Source organism: Fusarium phalaenopsidis (genome assembly GCF_050370095.1).
Source record: "Fusarium phalaenopsidis strain FUZ10S chromosome Unknown contig_32304, whole genome shotgun sequence".
Classification (NCBI taxonomy): Eukaryota; Fungi; Ascomycota; class Sordariomycetes; order Hypocreales; family Nectriaceae; genus Fusarium; species Fusarium phalaenopsidis.
In genome coordinates, this window is record NW_028145404.1 from 2,200,669 (window position 1) to 2,220,400 (window position 19,732).

Below are 19,732 nucleotides of genomic sequence, written 5' to 3' on the forward strand. Positions count from 1 at the left end.
ATGGGTAACTCAGTATCATGGCTGTCGGGCCTGCTGTGGGCAAAGAAGGAGATTAGGATATTGATTCTGGGTCTGGTACGATGACGTTGGTCCTACCGCCATCCCCGACATGGACGCTAACGAGGCGGCATCGCAGGATAACGCGGGCAAGACAACTCTGCTCTACCGGTTGAAGGTTCGACGCTCGTTCTCCCTCCAAACTTGAGTGCATGCTGACCATGATCTGTTAGGTTGGCGAGGTCGTCACCACGATACCCACCATCGGCTTCAACGTCGAATCCGTCACCTACAAGAATCTTAATTTCAACGTCTGGGTATGAGCCGTACCTTTGGAGCTACCGCCTCGAACATCTTCGAAATACTAACACGGACACCTTTGCAGGATCTCGGTGGTCAAACAAGCATCCGACCATACTGGCGGTGCTACTACGCCAACACGGCGGCCGTCATCTTCGTGGTGGACTCTACCGATATCGAGCGATTACAGACGGCGTCGGAAGAGCTCTCGGCCATGCTAAACGAGGAGGAGCTCAAGGACGCGGCGCTCCTGGTGTTTGCCAACAAGCAGGACCAGCCCGGAGCCAAGGGCGCGGGCGAGATCTCGGAGGCGCTGCGCCTGGGCGAGCTGCGCGACCGTAACTGGAGCATCATGGCTTGCTCGGCGGTCGACGGCAGCGGTGTGAACGAGGGCATGGATTGGCTTGTGGTGAGTTTGTCCCTGAGGTTTTCCAAGGGGCATAATACTGATGCGCGTCCTTACAGCAAACCGTCAGCCAAGACTAAGGCCGGCCCTCCGATGACGATTTTTCCTTGCGCCTCAGTTTGGCATTTGTACAACAGACGACATGAAATGATTGCAACAACAACCACCACCACCTCACGGTTCAGTGGCATCTGGGTAGACAGCGTATACGGAGGAGGAGAACGAAGCAGATGATGACTCGGCGTCACAGGAAAGGAGCCCGATTCCTGAGAGGGTGAGGAAGGGAAAGGGGATATATGATAGTACAACTTTTCTAATGCTACAATCCGGGTCCGGTTGCGTCCCGGCTATGATTCTTGCTGCAACTTTTGAGCCGACGAAGTGTAATGGCAAGAATGGAGAATTTGAGCTGTCGAGTCTGGATAGTCTGTGTAAGTGATATCCCGGTTTAAATGCCGAGACCCTTGTAACGGCACTTCCGGAACCTAGTACTGTATGACCTAATGTTGGATATACAACATTCAGACCTTGAGGCCTCCTGGTTCTGACTTAGATGTCAGCAACCCGTCAAGGTAAAGAGCGCGATCTCGCGGTAGAGTCGGATTTGCTTTCAAGTATCACAAGCTAAAGGGTTGGAGGATCAACGACTGCATTGACTTTTTCCATTTCTGCCGACCAACAGCAACAGATAGCTCGTAGTGCTTCATTCCCTACGCCTACTTGTAGCAAGTGGCAGCACATAGGGCGATGAATGCTCAGCACACGATGGTATACCGTTGGCTAATGGAGGGGCATTAGGCCAGACCAACAGTTAAGAATGGGAATACATTATAAGTCTGAGCGACTGCATATAAAATATCTGGGCTCCCTTCCGGCAGTTTACCCCCGTCGGTCATTCTTCTCCTTCCTCTACTTTTCCTATCTTCTCCGTTCTATGCGAATCCATCAACATGGTTGTCAATGCCAAGTCTGCTCCCACCTCCCGCTCCTAGTAGAGACTCATTAACGCATACTCAAGTTGTTGAACCTCCCAGGTCGGCAACGGGTCTGTTCCATGTGCCCTCTTTGACCCCAAGACCTCCATTCATCAACTAACCTCGCTTTCATCTTTAGCAAGGCAGCAGTATTATTTGGTTGTCTGAGATTCTAGTCGGTTCCCTCTATTAATTCCTACTCGAAAATGAACTACCATCGTCCCTGCAGGATCCCTTATAAATCAGGTGCTCACTCACGTCAACGGTTTGATGTCAACTAGGCATGGGGGGCTAGGTCTAGATGCTAAGATTATTAATTCCGACAATCATCTGTAAAAATTAGCATGGTTTGTTTCTCACAGGAACTTCGTAGAAATTCACTAGATTTCCCTCCCTATATGAACTCATCGTCTCAATCCAACCACTCAAATTATTCCCTTCATCCAAAGGTTACAATTACCAACTCTCCTCTTTGATACCGACCCAGGCGCAAACAACCTTTCCCATAATAAGGATAATCGCTACGTATTTGGCATAGAGGAAGAAAATAACAAATATCTACCTAAATCCACAGTAGACAGTTGAGGTAGAGCCAGCCGCAACCATGTAACACGCATAGCTGAGCCGAGTACACTCCCTAGCCACAGTTAGCTGGATATTTCAAAATTCTTCACTCCCTCTATGTATCACCACCGACCTTCATAGATAATATTGGGCCTGAGACTCCGCGAGAAGCTTCTCGTGGGTGTTGCCTTGATGGTCACCAGCTTCGACAACGTCCTGAGACGAAGTATCAACCAACAGGAAAATTCCATCAACATTCCGTGCCATCTTTCTGTCAAACGCGGCGGTATATAAGAAAGGAGTATTACCACGTTCTCCGCGGTTGGCACTGGCCTTGGGGCAGTTGCTAGGAGCAGGCGGTAAAACTTGCCAACAGAGCACCATAAGACAGACGGTGATTCCATACCGGCCTAGCCAGTCAAACCTGCGATTTCATGTTAAGATATATCGATTGAGTTCGAGTTAGGATGCTCTTTATCATTTTTATCCTAGCTAGGGCTTCTTTACTGCCAAGGGTCGGTCGCGTGAAGCTGCCCGTATATACACTCACTTCTTGACGCGGGTCAAAGAGTCATGAACTCAGAAGTGCCCAGCAAATTGAGTGAAATGGGATGCAACAATCGGGAGGGTCTGTAATACATTATTAATATCTCAAGCGGGTAGTCTGACCTAAGATGAGTAACGACCAAGACAAGTGACGGTCCAAGTAGCTAGGTATGCAATTTAGGGATTGCAGCATCTTCAAAATGTCACATCATAATCAAGTACGGGAAAGAAGCTTCATTGAATCTGTTTTTTTATTGTTCAGATTAACTAATACTGCAACGACAAGACAACGAGCAGGGACGCTTGTAGCAAAGCAGGCTTGTCCTTGTGTTTGGGAACCGCCGCCAGGGCGTATCCTGTTTCCCTCGCACGCCACTAGATACCAGCATCTCGGCCGCAGGACTCAACGTCCGGAGTGGGCATTTGGCACTGCCCTGCAGTCACCAGCTCCACTCTCTTGCGGCCTATCCCAGCTCGCCTGGACAAGCCGAGCAGACCAAGCTGCTCTGACCTGTCCGACGTGAAGGGTCTGTAGGGAGACGATCCTACAGTCGCCCTAGTCCATCCTCGCCCGGGTCCCCGTGGCAGTCCCGATCACCCGGCATGTGGCCGAGCCGCAGATCCATCCTCGAAGCGGCGTCCTCCACACACCAAAAGGCCCGGCTAGCAGGCTCAGCGGCGTTGTGGTTTTCACCTCGACTCGACGATCTGCGGTCATCCACATCCGGGGGACGGAACTCCTAGAGGACGAGGGTTATTGCTTCGGAGGATGAATGACCAGGACGTGTCGGCTAGACAGAGGCTGCGCGACTGTATCTGCACGGCAGAAGTACAGCGCCCAGCTCATTGGAAGGGACCCATGAGTTCACTCCATCTTTCCAATTTCATGCGTTCCGGTCGACACTTGGTCGCCGGCGCACGGCGGTGATCCCGTTGACAACCAGTGTCATGCCTCGACGGTGATATTCCAGATATTCCGTGTTGGTTACGCGATGACGTGTAGTCGAGACGGCCTTGCGATCAGACATCCTGAAATCCAGTCCAGGTGCCATCTGTTAGGCTAGTCATCGTGCCGAATGAAGTGTATGTGCTCAGCGTTCGATAGGCTTTCGAAGAGAAGTCATGTTTCGACATCAAGCCGAAAGTTCGTGATTCCGTTCGTAAGTCGTACCAGGTCTGAAGAAGTAGTCGTCATTCGTCATCGATTCGTAGAAAAGGTCGTCATTAAAAAATTATCGTCGTCGTAATTCGGGAACAAGGCCAAGGAAAGAAGCGAAGCGAGAGTGTTTGTTGTGTTTGTTTGTGCTTCAGTTGAATCCGAGCGATCCAGTCGTGCTCCTTGTATGGGGGGTATCTTCCGAGAAAGCCTCTCTATGCCGAAGGAATGAAACAAAAAGAGAAAGAAAGTTCCGGGGATATCGAGAATCCAAAAGTTTCTGTCTCGGACTTGGCCGAGCGTCGTGCATTGCTGCGTGTTCGTCTTTTTCTTGTTGTGAACCAAAAGATAGATGACGGAAGGAAAAAGGCCAAAAGAAAACAAGCCGCCTGTATCGAATCCCTGCCCGGTTGTAAATGCATTCCAAATACCCGCCCCGGATCCAGCCATTTGTGGTGTGGTAGATGAAAGAAAACCCAGAGTTGGAAACTGAGAGGTTGGTTGTGTTGTTTGTTGTGAACGACCGTTCGAGTGTGTTTCCCGGAGAGGAATAGAGACCAGATTCCCCGAAACCAAAAAAGACCGCTTGCTATGAGGACAAAGGAAATAATAAAAAAGAACCAAAGAAAGCAGATTAAGCAACGCGAAGAGGGGATATTTGTTGACTTGTTCGAAACACCGTTCCTGATGCAGTAAAACGCCGGTATGCCCATGATGGATGATAGTTCTATGCCGCTGCGAAATTGAGAGCTTCAACTTTTCTCCGGGAAACGAGGAAGGGGATGCGGGTGCGTGCTGTATTAGCTCGAGGTCGTCACCACTGGATAGCTGTCCTGGGGCCCTGGTTGTCACATGATGGTAGCGTACTCCTGGTATCGATCCCAGCTGAAGCCGCCCATGCCACCCATGCCGCTCATGTTGCCCATACCGCCCATTCCTCCCATGCTGACGCTGACACCGCATTGTGCAGGAGCAAGCATGCTGGGGAGGGGGAGGGCGGGGATGGGTGCTGTCACTTGAGGTGAGCTCCAGAAGAAGCCGGCGGTGGACTGAGGCTGGGTGAAGGCGGGAGTAGGCGACAGGTCGCTCATGGTCATGGGCGCCCAGATGGGGCTGGTGTTGGAGTCGACCGACGATGTTACACTGGGGCTTGAAGGAAGGACTCTCCACGACTCAACAGCGGGGAGGCTGCCGGGCATGCCGGCTTGCGACCACATGTTGTTAGCGGGAGAGCTGGGCAGCAGTGTGGGTTGTCGGACGACATCAACGACACGGGGAGGAGGAGGCAGCAGAGGCTTCATGAGGGCAAAGATGTTGTTCTTGACTTCCTCGCTCTTGCCACAGAGAAGTTCGCCAGCACCCTCTTCCTCAAGGCCCTCAAGAGCCGAGACGTGGGTGCGGAAGACAAACTTGTTGATGGCCTGGACAAAGTCCTCGTGAAGCTTCTTGCATTGCTGCTCCTTGTCTGACCAGTCGTAGGTGTTGGCCTTGGCGTCGACGCAATAGACCTCCTTGTGGTACTCAACGAGGGTCTCGATGGTGTCCTTGGTGAGCTTGTAAGCGACCTCGTTGCGCAGAACCATGTCGACGTGCACGATGTAAGCCTCCAGGTGGACAAGCTCGTAGTTCATGATGGCCTCGACGAGGGGGTTGCCGGCATCACGCTTAAAGTCGGCCTCGGGAGTCTTGGGCAGCATGATCGAGGTGAGGGTCCAGATGGCATTGGGTGATGATAGAGTCTCAGTGAGGCATCGCTGGTGCTGAGGGACGCTGTTGAGAGGACGCTTTACTCGGTTGATGCGCTTGAGAGTTTGTGAGAGCCAAGGCTCAACCTTGGAACCCAGGACGACATTGACGGACGAGGCTCGAGGAGCGAAGGCGGCAGCCGAGGCCGGAAGTAGTTGCACGGGCATGTTGTAAGTCGGAGTTGTGAAGCTGAAGGTGCGGGCGCAGGGATATATGGCGGGGTAACTTGGCTTGGGTGAGCGCAGTCGCAGGCGTAGAGACGTTGGCTCGGGCGTTGTGGCAGGCGGGAAGACGGTGGGGGGGATTGGAGGTCGAACAAGAATATATATCAAAAAAGGAAAAAGATATCGGATGACGGAGCAGAGCAGGGATTCGGGGATATAATAGACTGTCTGTCTAAATCTTTTGGTAAAGAGATTTGAAATCGCCTGCAAAGCTGCCGCAACCGAGAAAGAAGAGAACGTAGGACGAGTTGCTCGTGAGAGGGAAGAAAAGGAAGAGAGAAGGGGCAACGGAGGGTGGTGTGGGGAGATGATATACTTGCACAAGAGCCGTGGTGTGCGTGTGTCTGTGTGTGTGGGTGTGGATGCCAGTGGGTGTCAGCCGGTTTAGCGGGCGAGGAGAGAGCTAAAAGTGCGCCCTGTATTTTGTAGGTCCATGATGGTCATGGTGGCTACAGGCTGTGTCGATAGCGCATGAGCAGAGGCTGCAGGCGACGGCCCACTATGCTGAGGGAGCCAGGCCTAGCACGAGGGCCATCCCATGAGTCCTCAGAAGCGAAGCCCAGCCCAAGCCCAGCCCAGCCCAGCCCACCTGCACCTACAACCTAGGCCGTCCTGCAAAAGCCCACATCGCCGGGTACCTCACCTGCAGGATGGGTCGGGACAGGTACCAAAAGCAGCCATGCCAGGCGACTTGGGGACATCGGTCACGGCGGCGTCGGAGCGGAGGGGTCTCTCCCTCTCCTCCATCCATCTGCATCTGCACGGCACTGACCATGGATGTCCATCTCCATGCCCATCCCTACTGAGAGGGGGGGTGGTTCTCGGAGGAGGCGTGCGGCTGTGTTGATACGGCCTGCATATGTACGCATACGGCTCCAGGCAACCTACGCAACGGGATGGGATACCTGTACCGACGACGGCCGTGTAGTAGCTGAAAGACAAAGCTGCATGCGTACCTGCTAGGCAGGGAAGATCAAGAGATTCTGTGTGTTGCGAGTTGCAAGGGGACTAGGTAAAAGACTGGAAACTTGGAAAAATGGTGGGTGTGGCGCTCCCAAGTACCGGTACCTTGGGCGACGGTGGCTTGCTGTACCCTCCCCGGTGGAAACGTCTCCTCTCTAACTAACAAGCATCAAGGACACGAGCAAAGCTGTCACCTTCAATTCACAGCATGACACTCAATCGCTGCGGCTTCACTTGTCATCAGGCAATTCTCTAATTAAACAGAGTGATGTGAATCAGCTCGTAATCTTATCACCCATATCCAGACTCTTGGAAATCTCTCCCTCTCCCTCTCCTCCCGCAATGCCGAAGCAGTCACAGCCACATCCCGGCCCATTCCCTGCCCTAGCCGCTGTCCTGTCCCGTCTGGACGAAACCAGACAGGCAAACAAGAAACGAAACAACCGCCGGCGCTTCTTGTCATCCCCCTGCCATGATCCCAGTCTTCTCGCCTTGCCCTATTCCGCCAAGTGAACTGACCTTGCACATCCTTTCTTCAACGAAGCCTTCACGGCACCTCTACACTATAGCCTTGGCCTGATATAGACCTTTGTAAGAGTGAAATGTGATCTGTTCCTACGGCTAGGAAGCCCTCTCCTCACAAACCATGCCACTCCGACCCTCGCATAGCCAAGGGCGAGACCGGTCGGGCACGACTGGTTCGTTTCCTCACCATATGCGACCTCCTCTTCGGCCGATGGCTTACGAGTCTTGCCGCCTCGTTTCATTCCAGTCCCCAAACTCGTGAGGGCGCTCGGCATATGTCTTTCCATGCCCGTGCCCGTCCAACGGAGTGCTTCCCTGTGCCCCAAACATCAGGGCAAAGACCTGGTCAGAGAGGGGGTTGCGCCGCTTATGCAAGCTTCAGAATTCAGCACGAAAAAGGCCCCAGGGCGGATCTGGCCGCCGTCTCTGTTTCCACGAGAGACACAGCGAGTCGCCCATTCGTGCCTCTCGTGGTGGATGGGGCGAGTAAAGACATTTGTGTGCTCCGTACTTCCACTTCCCGCATACCCGGGGGAGGGGGACCACCCACGACTCGGGGATCACACCCTTATCGAAAATGCTCGGCGAGATCGCCCATCATGCTCAATATCGACCTTGTCCGTGGCCCGTCAGCTCTGATTCTGGGGCGAGCTGAAGCTCCAGGATCCCTCAGCTGGCGAGATGAAGGTAATAACAAGGCCCGTCACAGTCCTGTCAATGGGATGCGTCGGACGCTTTGTCCAGGAGCAGGTTATGGGATGACCTGCATGCGCATACAGATAGCACCTGCACTACCAGACGCAAGAGGTGCCCGGCTCATTGAGACAGCTGCATGTGCGGTTGGTTTAGTCCCCAACAAAGACGCCATGGGAGGCGGGATGCCCCCATCCCCCACCGTCGAGTTTTGATACTGGATGGGCATGCCCTCATTTTTGAGAGAATCCTTCTCTTGTAGACGCCGAGGCGATCTCATGGTCCCTAGCCCCGGTGGAACAACCCTGATGCTGGCTTCCAGCCCTCTTCCTCCCACCGTCAGGAGTATCAAGGGGCCTCTGCCTTACAAACGGCTCGGGATCCATATCATCGCGGTCGCTCCCGTCGTTCCCGTCTCGTCTTTTAGGGGCAAACGTGGTCCTCACGACATGGTTGGTCATACAGACTGTCCCATTGATTCAGGATGTCCAAGTCGGCGGGACAGGATCCATGAATCGAGAGTGTTCGATGCCGGAAAGGGGGGAGGACAACTTGTCCAGGAGCCCTGGGCCACCCGAGCTAGGAATGGGGGCATGAGGAAAAGGAAAGAGAACGGGGACTAGACCAGGAGGAAGAGGGGGGATCCCAAAAGACTGGAGAGCAACAAGAGCCCGTCGATGTCCTGGTACGAGAAGAGCCATCCATGCTAGTGTAAGATGTGAGGTGAGGCTCTCTCCAAAGTGCACTTACAGCCTGTGATTGGTGGAGGAAGAGTTGAGGTGAGCCAATCAGAGGGCGGGGCATTTCTCGGCTTTCATGGCAACCTCCAATCATTGCCCATAGACGGGTTGAGACGAAGAGAGTTGGTGAGACCAGGCAAAGGGCCATGGAGTCACGGAGAAACCAAGCCCAAAGGGGAAGATGAGCGACTTTGACAAGAGCCGAACTGTCTTCAGGAGGCGCCTGAGGATGTTGCGTCGCGGTCAAAGCTTCAGGCCGATCCGCAACGGAGGCTCGATGCATTCCAAAGGGAGAAGAATCTTTGAAGGATATCGACATGAACCCTGCTATCTGGCTTCTACTCTTGGACCTCCCAGCAAGGGGGCCCCCGCAAGCCAACCATCCCTTTTCTCCTCTTGTTAGACCTCGTGGTACCGTTCTGGAAGTCTCAGCATCGTCGCAATCTACAGCCGCATGGCTCAGTGACCAATGGGTCGGCTCAGGACGCCTGCTAATATCGGCGACCCAAGGCAATGGGTCAAGCAAAAGTCGTTGTTGTTGCACTGGATATGCGCGACGCGCTCTGAGACGCGTGGAAGAGGTCGATTACTCGATATCGTCGTCAATGGCTCGCAGCGTGCGTGCGTGCGTCTGTCCCGTCCTCGACGGACAACCACCACCAGAGAGCGGAGATGGCTGGCTGGGTCCACTGATCGCTCGGCTGGTCTAGGGCAAGGAGAAAAGGATTGCACATGCACGTGCGTCCCCAAGATCACACTTCAAAGGTACTGATACTCACGCCAGGACTGGACGGTTGTAGTGTGCGAAAGCTGCAACGTTGGAGACGAGAGGCAAAGGGTCCAGGAACGGTAGTGGTTAGGCCGGCGCCCCGGCGTGGGACTATGGGAGGGCTACAGGGAAGGTGCAGATGGAGGGACGCACTTGACTGTGGCTCAGCTGGTACGTATCTTCCTATTTTTGGCCCCCAGGAATCGGCCAGTCCGTCAGTTGCCGCTGTCTGTGTGTCGCTCTCCATGCGATTACGATCTCGCAGTCCCGCGATCTCTCTCATCTACAGTAGTACTATGTGATTCTGCCTTTCCGTTGATGCTGCAGCAGATACATATGCATGCACAGGGCCGCCCAGTGGGAACGGAGCCTCCGCTTCCGTTCCCCATATTGTTACAGTCCTGCGCTGTATGCTGGCTGCAGTCACAGAATTTGTGTCTTTCGTCATATTGGATGTCACATGAGAGGGCAGTCCACTCCGAATTTCGCAGCCTTTGTCTTTTTTTCTTCCGTGTGACTGCGAAACCCCAGGTTTCACCGCATCGTTCTAGCCGCCGTCTGGGGCCATGCCAGCTTTGACCTGGCCAGCAATGGGTCTCTTCCCATGCCGCCATGACGTCGATTGTCGGTCACGGGACTTGGGACACGGCTTGCTGGATGTGCTGCGCAACGTGAAAATTGGAGTTGAGTCAGTGACATTCATGCATTGTCAGAAAACTGCCTGCAGGCAGTCATGCTGAGGACGAGCTGTCTATCACACCGCACCAGACCCTGCAGTTACCCTCGCAAAAACCCAAATACCAATTACTATGGCATCACACGGTCACAAGACCCAAAATTGCATTATCATCACAACGGAATCTGACCTCCGTCTCCATGAGGAGTTCCCCTCGTCGAAAATACGAAACTATAGGGTAGCCAATAAGTCGCCAAGACTTGAATGTAACGATAGATATTCTGTAGATCTACGCCATATACCCAAGTTTGGAAGGAATCTTCAAGATTCGAGAGCAACCAGTGCCAAAAATAAATTCAAACTCAAAGGCGTCGACTATGAAGTCGTATATGGACATTGAATTCCTCAAAACCAAACGGCCCGGCACGGACCCGAGAAAGAGCGGCGAGACGCAAGGGAAACCTGACCCACTAGGGCCGCCGGACGGACCGCTTGTGGCGGTGACATCACTGTGGCGCCCGGCGCTTGTCTCCCGATTAGGCAATCTGTCCGGAGGGCCGGGAGCCCCAGGCTCTGGTTTCGCTGTGCTTCGTCTGCATCATCCAAAAGACAAAACGCAGGGCTGGAAAAGAGCCTCGGAGTGGATAGTGCACTAGCATGGAATGCATGCTGCAGGTTTGTCTTCGGAGCAAGCCAAGCGGGCTCCTTGGCCAACGTCGTCGAATTGGAATCGGTGGTGGTGTATAGCAAGCCGAATATTCAAACTTCCTAGCCATCCAAGTCTCAGCTCAGTGACAAGTTCCAAACGTCTATGCCCGCAGGTACGTACAGTCCTGCCCCAGAAAGCCCAGTCGCTCATTTGTGATATCAAATCTCCGTGCCGTCCCGTCTCATCCTGGATCCAGGCTAGAGTGTTGGTTCGACTCTGAACTGACTGCATCGGACATCTACCTGCCTGAGGTAGGTGACTCAAAAGCCATCGGGCTCCGGCAACGCCAGAAGAACCCAAAACACAAAACCCTCGATCCTTGTTCCTGCATCACATGTACCCCTTGAACAGCTGAAATCCCCCTCCCCTACCGTAGGCCAGCAGCCAGCTAATGCGACCTGCCTTGCTGATCCTGCCCGCACAACAGGTAGGTACCTACCTCGGCGCGGCAGTAGAGTCGGCGTGGCTGCAGATCCTCCGACCTCTATGCTCGGTCGGTGCGGCGTCCGTGGCTGTGCTTCGCCATATGTGGCGGCGCCCCACTCGGGAGGCCTACGCTACTGTGCAAGCGAACCTCGAGACAGTTGGGAGAGCCTCACTTTGGCAGCTTCAAAGACTATCTCGAAAACGTGGCACCAGCAACCGCTCCCTCGGGTTGCGACTAGTCCTCGAAATGTCGATAGCTTCTTCCGAAGCTCGCCACGGAGGATAATCTTTTTTGGTATCCTTGCCAAATTTAGCACATGGAATTCCAGAGGTACGGATCGCAGTCTCCGATGTTGCGTTGCGGGCCCTTCACTCGCCTCTCCTGCGCAACTCGCTCGGCGGCCGCTGGCCACATGACGGCCTTGGGAGTTTCAAAGTATCCCTGATAGAGTGTCCCCGCTCGTCTCTCACTGGAATATGACTCGGATCTGGACCGTTTCCGTCCTGTTTCGCGGGGAAGGATGACGAATCGACGACCTGACCTGCCGATGGCGGACGCAGGTTGTGATAAGAGTCAAGTTGCGACAAGACGTCACTACATTGTCCAAGCATGCCGACTTCAGGGGCTCGGCTCACGTGGTTCATGCACTCCGTGGATGATGACTCTTGGAAAGCTCCCTGCATACCTATCCTACGTCGGTCAGACTGCCCCCCGTTGCTGATAGGATGGCCATACTATTACACACAACCACAGAAGCTTCTCTCTCCATACCAGTAGCAAACACAGCCCAGGCTCCCAGGCTTCTCACGCCCTCAGGTCTGCGTCCACCCCGCGGGATATCCAATCCGCAATGGCCATGACGGTGATCATGGGATTCACGCCACTCGCGCTGGGAAACACGCTGCCGTCCGCCACGTACAGGTTCTCAGTGCCCCAGACCCGGCCCTTATCGTCCACTACGCCATCGTCCTTGCTTGCGCTCATCCGGCACGTGCCCATCTGATGGGCCGACGACCAGGGCGCTGCTGGCGGCTTGTTGCCGACGTCGCGGACTCGACGTAACCAGGCAGCAAACGCCGGGTCGCTGGTCTCGGGGTCGGCCACTGGGCCGTTCCCCTCGATGGCATGTTCTGATGGGGGCTCCCCAGCGCGGAGGAAGGGCTCAAGGCCTGGTAGGAGAGGGCGGATTTCGGTTGCCCCCGTGACATGGCAGATCTTGGCCAGAGCCTCTACCCCTTGGAGCGTATGGGCTCGATCATAGTGGGAGGGTGTGTAGTCGATCCGAGGTCTGCCTGTCGTCGGGTCGGGGTAAACCCTGCCAGTATCGCGGTCTCGGGTTATCGAGATCCATCCATTCATGTGGCGATATTTGGCCATCTGGAGTTTGGCTTCCAGACCACCGCGCCAAGGCACCATGGAGAGCATTGTATAAGGCTTGACGGTGTCAGACTCGAGTTTGATGACAGTAGCTGTTGTGACTTGATACTTACCACCATGCACGTAGTCTCCAGCTTCACCCCATACCCACTCCCGTCGACGTTCTCAAACTGGGGTGAATAGCTGGTGATGATGCCCCCCTCCCAGGGCCGCACCTCCTCCCTGTACACTGCTGAGACGAAGTTGCAAGGATGGAGGTGTATATTAGCTCCCAGGTGTTGGTTCTGGACGGGTTAGTCGAAGCCCCCTGACTCAGTTCTGACCAAAAGACTTACATTAATCCCGCTCTTCATCAACACCAGCGGGCTCCATAATGAGCCTGCCGCAAGGATCACCTTCTTGGCCTTGACCACGACTCGCCGCTTCACTCTGTCACTGTCACCGTTACCAGCATCCCTCGATACCCATTCTCCCTCGACGCCCGTGGCACTCTGCCCATCCGGGCCAAACAGCACCTTGTCCACCTGGAATCCCTCCATGAACTGAGCACCAGCCTTTGCAGCATCTGGCAACCAGCTCGTAGCAGGCCCTCGCTTTTCGGCTAGGCCGCAGCCCAAGTGACACTGGCCACAATAATGCTCCCTGTCAGCTGTGTTCTGCGGTGCTGGATGTGCAGCCCATCCAAGCTTCTTGGAACCGCTGAGGAGGACATGGTTACGGTGATTGTGACGGAGACTATCAGTGCCCGCTCCCTGAAACCCCCAGACGCGGTCTAGACACTCGTCGAAGGCGCTCGATGTGAAGAAAGGAAGGCCCGAATCCGCCCACTCCCTCCTCACGAAATCCTGGGGCTTCAGACACACGCTCCAATTGACGGTGCCTCCTCCACCCCATGTGCTGCCAGCCGCTACGTTGCACCCGTTGTCGTCCGTGATGTAGAAGCCACCGTTATCAAAGAGGTGAGTACTCGCGGCATCCTGGGGCATGGGGAGATGTGATGGCTCAAAGTGATATGCCTTGTCGACGACTAGGACCCTGTGACCGGCTTCTGCGAGGTTCTTGGCGGATACGCCTCCGCCGCAGCCAGAGCCGACGATGACGACGTCCGTCTCAATGACATGAGGGTCGTCGGCTGCCTCGAGTTGGAGAAAACTGTATTTAAAGCCTGGTTTGGGCTGCCAGTCTTTGGGCGTATCCGAGTAGCCGGATATCTGACGAAAGATGGGGTTAGTCTGACAAATGGACTTGAGAGCCAGGGTAGAAAAGATTTTTGCCAAGGTCCTCCATATGTCACGGCTTGATGTGGCCCAAGACTTGAGGATGGCTTCGCGGACGTAAGCTGGCTGGTTGAATATGGGCTGCCAGTAGCCAGTTATGAAGTAGCTACCAGGGCGGGTGCTATAAAAGTAGATCAGCTTGCCGTCAGCTTCTGGGTCTGGATGTTTGGGCTCACGCCATCAAAGTCAACAGTCCACCCAATCGTCTCTGCTGGCTCGGCGGGCTGAGGGCTAATGTCCTCAGGAGGTTCTCCTTGAAGCGGGGATCCATGATTGGGCGATCCTCGAGGAACGCGCGGATATTGTCTCCAGTGGCTGGAGCTGCGAGGGGCTCGAGAGCCTGGTTGACCGTGTCGTCGAACTCATCGTCAGGGAGTTGGATCTGGCCTTGGTCATCGGTGGCGGCTGACTTTGAAGTGATGGAGGGGACAGTGCCGTCCACGAGAGCGAAGAAGACACTCCATTGAGCTGGACTGAAGAAGTCATCTGGTGGGAGTTCCGGCAGAGCTGTGGCGACGGGGGCCAGAAGATGGGGTTGTGGAACAGTCATGGTGATGGTGATGGTGATGATCTGACGAGGAATTCGAGAGTAACTGTCTTACATGGCTTCTCACATAAAAGCCCGCCCAAATACAAGAAAAGAGACAGACAAAAGAGGGGTATCACGACATGAGATGCTCGGAGGCCGAGGACATTTAAAGATTGCCCTGGTCTTGTTTGTTCTGAGAGGATCTCTCAGCCCATGTAAATTGTCCGTGCCACCTAAACAACGGGCCAGGGTGTTAGTGTGGGAGGGCAAACAGAGCATACTCCGAATAAAGCCAGGAGAAAGTGAGGGGAAACTCCCGAAGGGAAAAATGCTATTGGTAGGACTGGCATCATGGATCCTCGGTAACCCTTGAATTGTATTTGTCTCGTGATAATAGATGAGAGAAGGCAATGACTGAGAATGGATTCTTGAAGTCGAGTCTAGTAGATACGGATAGTGGTTGGCGCCTTTTCTGACCTGCGCCAGGATCTTGAAACACGACAAGGGCCTCGGAAGGAAAACTGTTTCACGATTATATTAACGGCTCTTTTGTGTTAATTTAGTTATTGAAAATGCTTTATTTGCTTTTCCGCATGTTCATTTTGAAGGGAGAAGAGGCATCATTCCACCGAGGTTGCTTGCGTAAGGTCTGGGGAGCTAGTTATGCGAAGCTCGCAATCTAGGTAGGATTGGGTCAATAGGTCTCGCCTTAGAATGCTTTATCGATTAGATACCTAAATGAAAGGCCTATCTCATATACTTGACCCTTATTGATAAGATACAACTGATAAACTACACCTTCCTCTTGTTCTCACCCAGTCGCTGTGGATTGCCCGGAAGGCGCGACACTCGGGTTCACCTGCCGTATCGCTGAGCTGAACCTGGTCCCTGTAACCTGATATCTTAGGTGCCAAACAGGCAAGACCCAATGCGAATGCGCAGATTTCAAACCGATTCTTTTCCTCAATCATTTCACTTCGTCAATCGAAACCGCTTCTTCATGCTTTGCCGTCCTCGCTTTGCACAGCGTCTCGTTGCCGGTAGATGAACGGCATTCACCGGCCTTGTCTCGCCGATCTCGCATCAGTCACTATGAATGGCTATCGGAACCGGCAACCGGCCCGGGCCTGCGCCCTCTCAACTACACCTCCCAATACTACATGAACGAGCGTCTATAAGGCGTCTCCCTAGAATATAAGCTCATCAACTCGACATCCAAATTCGTTTACACTTGGAATTGACATAGTCACACACGATGGACAAGGCTAGAATCCTACTTGTGGGCTGCGGCGGTATTGGCTGCATGGCCGCCCTGAACCTGGAATACGGTGGACGAGCTGCTGTCACAGCTGTCTTGCGCTCTAGCTATCAAATCGTCAAGGAGTCTGGTTTTACCATAAACTCAGTCGACCACGGAAAAGTTCGTGGGTTTCGACCAACCGAGAGTATGGTAGACGATCCCCTACCACTTCTATTCTGCTACTGACTCCAATCAACAGTCCTGAACTCCGTGCCTGACGTCTCTCAAGCCGGTGTCACTCCTTTTGACTACATCATTTGTGCCACCAAAAACATGCCGGACATTGGCCCGTCAATTGCTGACCTTATCCGCCCTGCTGTCACTCCAGGTCATTCTATCATCTTGTTGCTTCAGAATGGACTCAACATCGAGGTGCCCCTGTTCGAAGCCTTTCCCGAGAACATCATCCTCTCGGGTATCAGCATCTGTGGGTCCTCGGAGCCGGTCACTGGGACAATCGAACATACGCTTCATGACGAGTTGCGCGTTGGCCCGTTTCGCGATGAGGGCGACGCTGCTGATCGAGCAAGGGATTTCGTCGCTCGGTATGGCGCTGGGGGACGTTGTACCTGCCACTTCGACTCCAATGTTGCCTTTTCGCGCTGGCGAAAGCTTCTCTACAACGCTGTCTATAACCCAATTGGTGCCTTGACGGATCTTGATACGGGCGACATGCAACTTTGCCCTGGACTCGTTGACGATGTCGTTCGGCCTGCGATGAAGGAGATCCAGGCTGCGGCAGCCGCCTACGGACAAGAGATTCCGGACGATGCTATAGAAGCAATGATCACGACGGAACCCATCGGAGCTCATGTTCCACCAAGTATGCTTGTCGATGTGCGAAAGGTCTGTACCCATACCCCCGTCTTCCTCCCACCCGGCGGTTGTAGATAAGCAGTTGCTTACACCTCTCAGGGGCAATACATCGAGTTTGAGAACCTCATTGGGGAGCCCCTTAGGGCTGCTAAAGCTCGTCAAGTCCAGACTCCCATCTTGCAAAATCTATACTCCTTGGCGAGGAGTTATCAGTGGAAGGTCAAAGCAAAGCGCTCGGCTTGAAGGAGGATTGGTTCAAGTTGATTCAACTCGTCATAATCGATTAATCCCGATGTACGCCCAATTCATCCAACCCTAGTGGTATTCGCGAAACAACAAGTTGCAGCCGGCCTCCTTACACCTGAACATTGGATCAAAAGTCATACTCACCGTCCATACCCGCAAGAAGAAACTCCAGCGCTGAAGGCACGGGTAGAAGATCCAAACCTTGGCCACTCTCAGCCATATCCATCCCATTGTCGATGAAACCGTCACTGTACGGGATACCCTCTTGCGCAATATCCCTCGAAGTATTTCCTGCGCCTTGTCCTGCCATTGCACCTCCAAAGTCATAGTTAAAAGAATATGGAGGACCAGCCTGTCCATGGGGCAAGCCTTGGCCCGGAAGTTGTTCACGATGACCAAGACCGGAGGCCCTAGAGGATGTTTGGAATCCTGTGGCTGCAATGCCTCCAGCCGGGCTCTGGGGGATGCCACTGGAAGTGGCGAGAGGATCAGGACGCAGGGAGAAGCGATCTAGGCCGTCGTTTTGAGGACCTTCGTTTGAGCGCTGTGGCCCTCTTGCGACAAAAGCCTCAGTAGAATCGTCAAGATTGGCCCTTGGCCTGTTCCACATGGTTCGTTCCTCAAATAAACGCAACAGACTCTCGGCGTACAGCCAGTGACGCGATAACTCTCGTAGAGTGACGAGGAGGCAATCAAACATGCGCAACGACTTTGCAGCTACGAGAGGATTGGCTGAGTTGAGTTCACTGGCCACATGCAGCAAGGCCGTGAAGAGCACATGAACTGCTGGGAGCCACAAATCACACAAGAGGTCTCTTGAGCGGAGCGACTCAAAAATCGAGTTGATGGCTGCAACGGCGTCCCCACAGATGCTCATATCGGTGGCTGTGTCTAGTGAGAAGTGCTTTGGGTCTTGACGAGGCGGTGGCCGATGCAGCAGGATCAGAAAGTTATTATAAGAGAGGTGAAGGGTTGCCCGCCAGATATCTGGCTCTGGAAGCGACAATCGAAGACTCTCTGGCAGCTGGGTTATGAACTGAGCCAACTCCTCATCGGCCTGCTTCGTCACTTGAGCTCGATCGGCTGGCGAGGCTCGGATTGCCACTCGCCCCTTCATGGCCTTGGAGAAGATGATGCACAACTGGGTGTGATGAATTGCAAACGCGGTATTTGCGTGCGGGATACCATCAAAGTACTTTTCATGCAGCATGGGCGCATCGGACTCGTCGAGGTTTCTGACTTTGTTAGAAGGCATGCATTACGGCTCTGAGCTGGGACACACTCACATTGCCTGTGGCCGGCCATAAGAAGCTGAGACCATGACATCAAACTGGAAGACAGACCACCAGAGCCGAACCCACTGGGACTTGTCCAGGGCGTTGAGGCTGGACGGCGCTGCATCTCGGTGCATGCCCATACCCATGGCCGTTCGGGCAGCGACACCTACCCAATGCCACGAATTGGAGACGATGTCTTCGAGGTTGTCACACTGCCATGTTAGGAGAAGGGCAACCTGGAGATATGACTCGCGATGCTGCTCAAAGCGACAGTCGAACAGCAGCTTTGCTCTCCGGAAAAAGTCGAACTTTATGGCCTTGACGTCCTCGCGACGGGAAGACAGGACATGTGCACCAACAAGACAGACGGCGTGGAACAAAGGCAAAGAGATCTGCCTGTAGGCGTCTGTTCCATTATATCTTGCCATGAACTCTTCCTCGTCGACAACAGGGAACCCCCTATTCACGTGGGTGAAGTAAGCCCTGACAAGCTCATCGGCCAATGCCTTGGGAGGCAACTGGAGTGCTTCCTGCGGTACTGAAGGTATCTTTCGAGCAAGAGGGTGGCTTCCAAAGTGCACGACATTCTGGTCCGGCTGTCGAGCTCGTTGGCGAACCAGGTAGTTGAGGTTGGAGAATTCAGTACCGATGTAGTAGAGGCGGGCGGCTCGAGTGATCTCGCCCACTCTGACTTCGTCTTGGTCAATAAACTCTGCTAGGTTACGTGTGGCCTGCTCATCCTCGCAGTTTCCGGCGGCGGAGCCGTGGATGGTTGAAGGGGAGTCGTTGTGATGATATCGGGCCCTGTTGTCGGCTGACGATGAACTCGGTCGAGGGATAGGATCTGTTGAACCATCCGCCGAGATGCCGGGCCACTGAGGTGTTGGAGTGGGTGTTGCAGGTGCTGTTACGGGCTGCTGGCCACGGTGACGAGGCTGAAGGGGGATATTGGTTGGACGGTTTATACGTGCCAGCGTGGACCTTGTCTTCTTCTTCTCGTACAGCCGGCAGCTTGACCTGTCCTGGGACTGGCAGTTTGAGCAAGGTATGCCCTTTTCCAGGATATCGCACCGAACTTTTCGCTGATGGCAGACAATACAGGCTCTCCCGTCTGAAATAAAGCAATATGGACAGTCAGTCTCATGGGCAAGGAACCTGACGCATTGACGGCGAGCAGAAACAACAAAACACCAAGACAAGAGGAGAGATGAACTATCTCGGCAACAGCAAAAATACAATACAATGAGGGGGTTTCATACTGGTTCTTCGTCGAGTAGGTCCTGTTCGAGGCTGGTGGGAGTCGTTGGAGGCCGGCTCCGGATGCCGATGCTCGGCGGGCCTTTCTGGTGACATTTTTTACAAGACAGCGCCCTTCCTCCCGTCGAGATTTCTAAGCCGCAAAAACTCCCGACAGGAATTTGGGGGTGAAAAAGGCTCGGCCGAATCGAATCGTTCAACAGGCATCACATGGGCCTAGTCAAGTGGATGTATCAAT

The 19,732-nt window shown here is 53.9% G+C and overlaps 5 protein-coding genes across 5 annotated transcripts; 2 read left to right on the forward strand and 3 right to left on the reverse strand.

Annotated features, from left to right (window-relative positions):
• On the forward strand, nt 1-783 carry LRP88_09965 (Arf family GTPase ARL1; the record flags this gene model as incomplete). Its single annotated transcript, XM_083246438.1, has 5 exons — nt 1-75; nt 137-175; nt 231-314; nt 383-706; nt 763-783. The coding sequence occupies 5 exons, from the start codon at nt 1-3 to the stop codon at nt 781-783; spliced, it is 543 nt and encodes a 180-aa protein (XP_083097551.1).
• Nucleotides 784-4,791: 4,008 nt separating this feature from the next.
• Nucleotides 4,792-5,856, reverse strand: LRP88_09966 (uncharacterized protein; the record flags this gene model as incomplete). Its single annotated transcript, XM_083246439.1, has 1 exon — nt 4,792-5,856. The coding sequence occupies one exon, from the start codon at nt 5,854-5,856 to the stop codon at nt 4,792-4,794; it is 1,065 nt and encodes a 354-aa protein (XP_083097552.1).
• A 6,363-nt stretch (nt 5,857-12,219) lies between these two features.
• LRP88_09967 (uncharacterized protein) lies at nt 12,220-14,619 on the reverse strand (the record flags this gene model as incomplete). Its single annotated transcript, XM_083246440.1, has 4 exons — nt 12,220-12,849; nt 12,906-13,076; nt 13,128-14,190; nt 14,246-14,619. The coding sequence occupies 4 exons, from the start codon at nt 14,617-14,619 to the stop codon at nt 12,220-12,222; spliced, it is 2,238 nt and encodes a 745-aa protein (XP_083097553.1).
• Nucleotides 14,620-15,853: 1,234 nt separating this feature from the next.
• LRP88_09968 (ketopantoate reductase PanE/ApbA-domain-containing protein) lies at nt 15,854-16,957 on the forward strand (the record flags this gene model as incomplete). The annotated part of the gene is made up of 3 exons (XM_083246441.1): nt 15,854-16,043; nt 16,098-16,744; nt 16,814-16,957. 3 exons carry the CDS (start codon nt 15,854-15,856, stop codon nt 16,955-16,957), a joined length of 981 nt encoding a protein of 326 aa, XP_083097554.1.
• A 130-nt stretch (nt 16,958-17,087) lies between these two features.
• Nucleotides 17,088-19,211, reverse strand: LRP88_09969 (transcription factor domain-containing protein; the record flags this gene model as incomplete). Its single annotated transcript, XM_083246442.1, has 3 exons — nt 17,088-17,329; nt 17,417-18,195; nt 18,247-19,211. 3 exons carry the CDS (start codon nt 19,209-19,211, stop codon nt 17,088-17,090), a joined length of 1,986 nt encoding a protein of 661 aa, XP_083097555.1.
• Nucleotides 19,212-19,732: the final 521 nt, after the last annotated feature.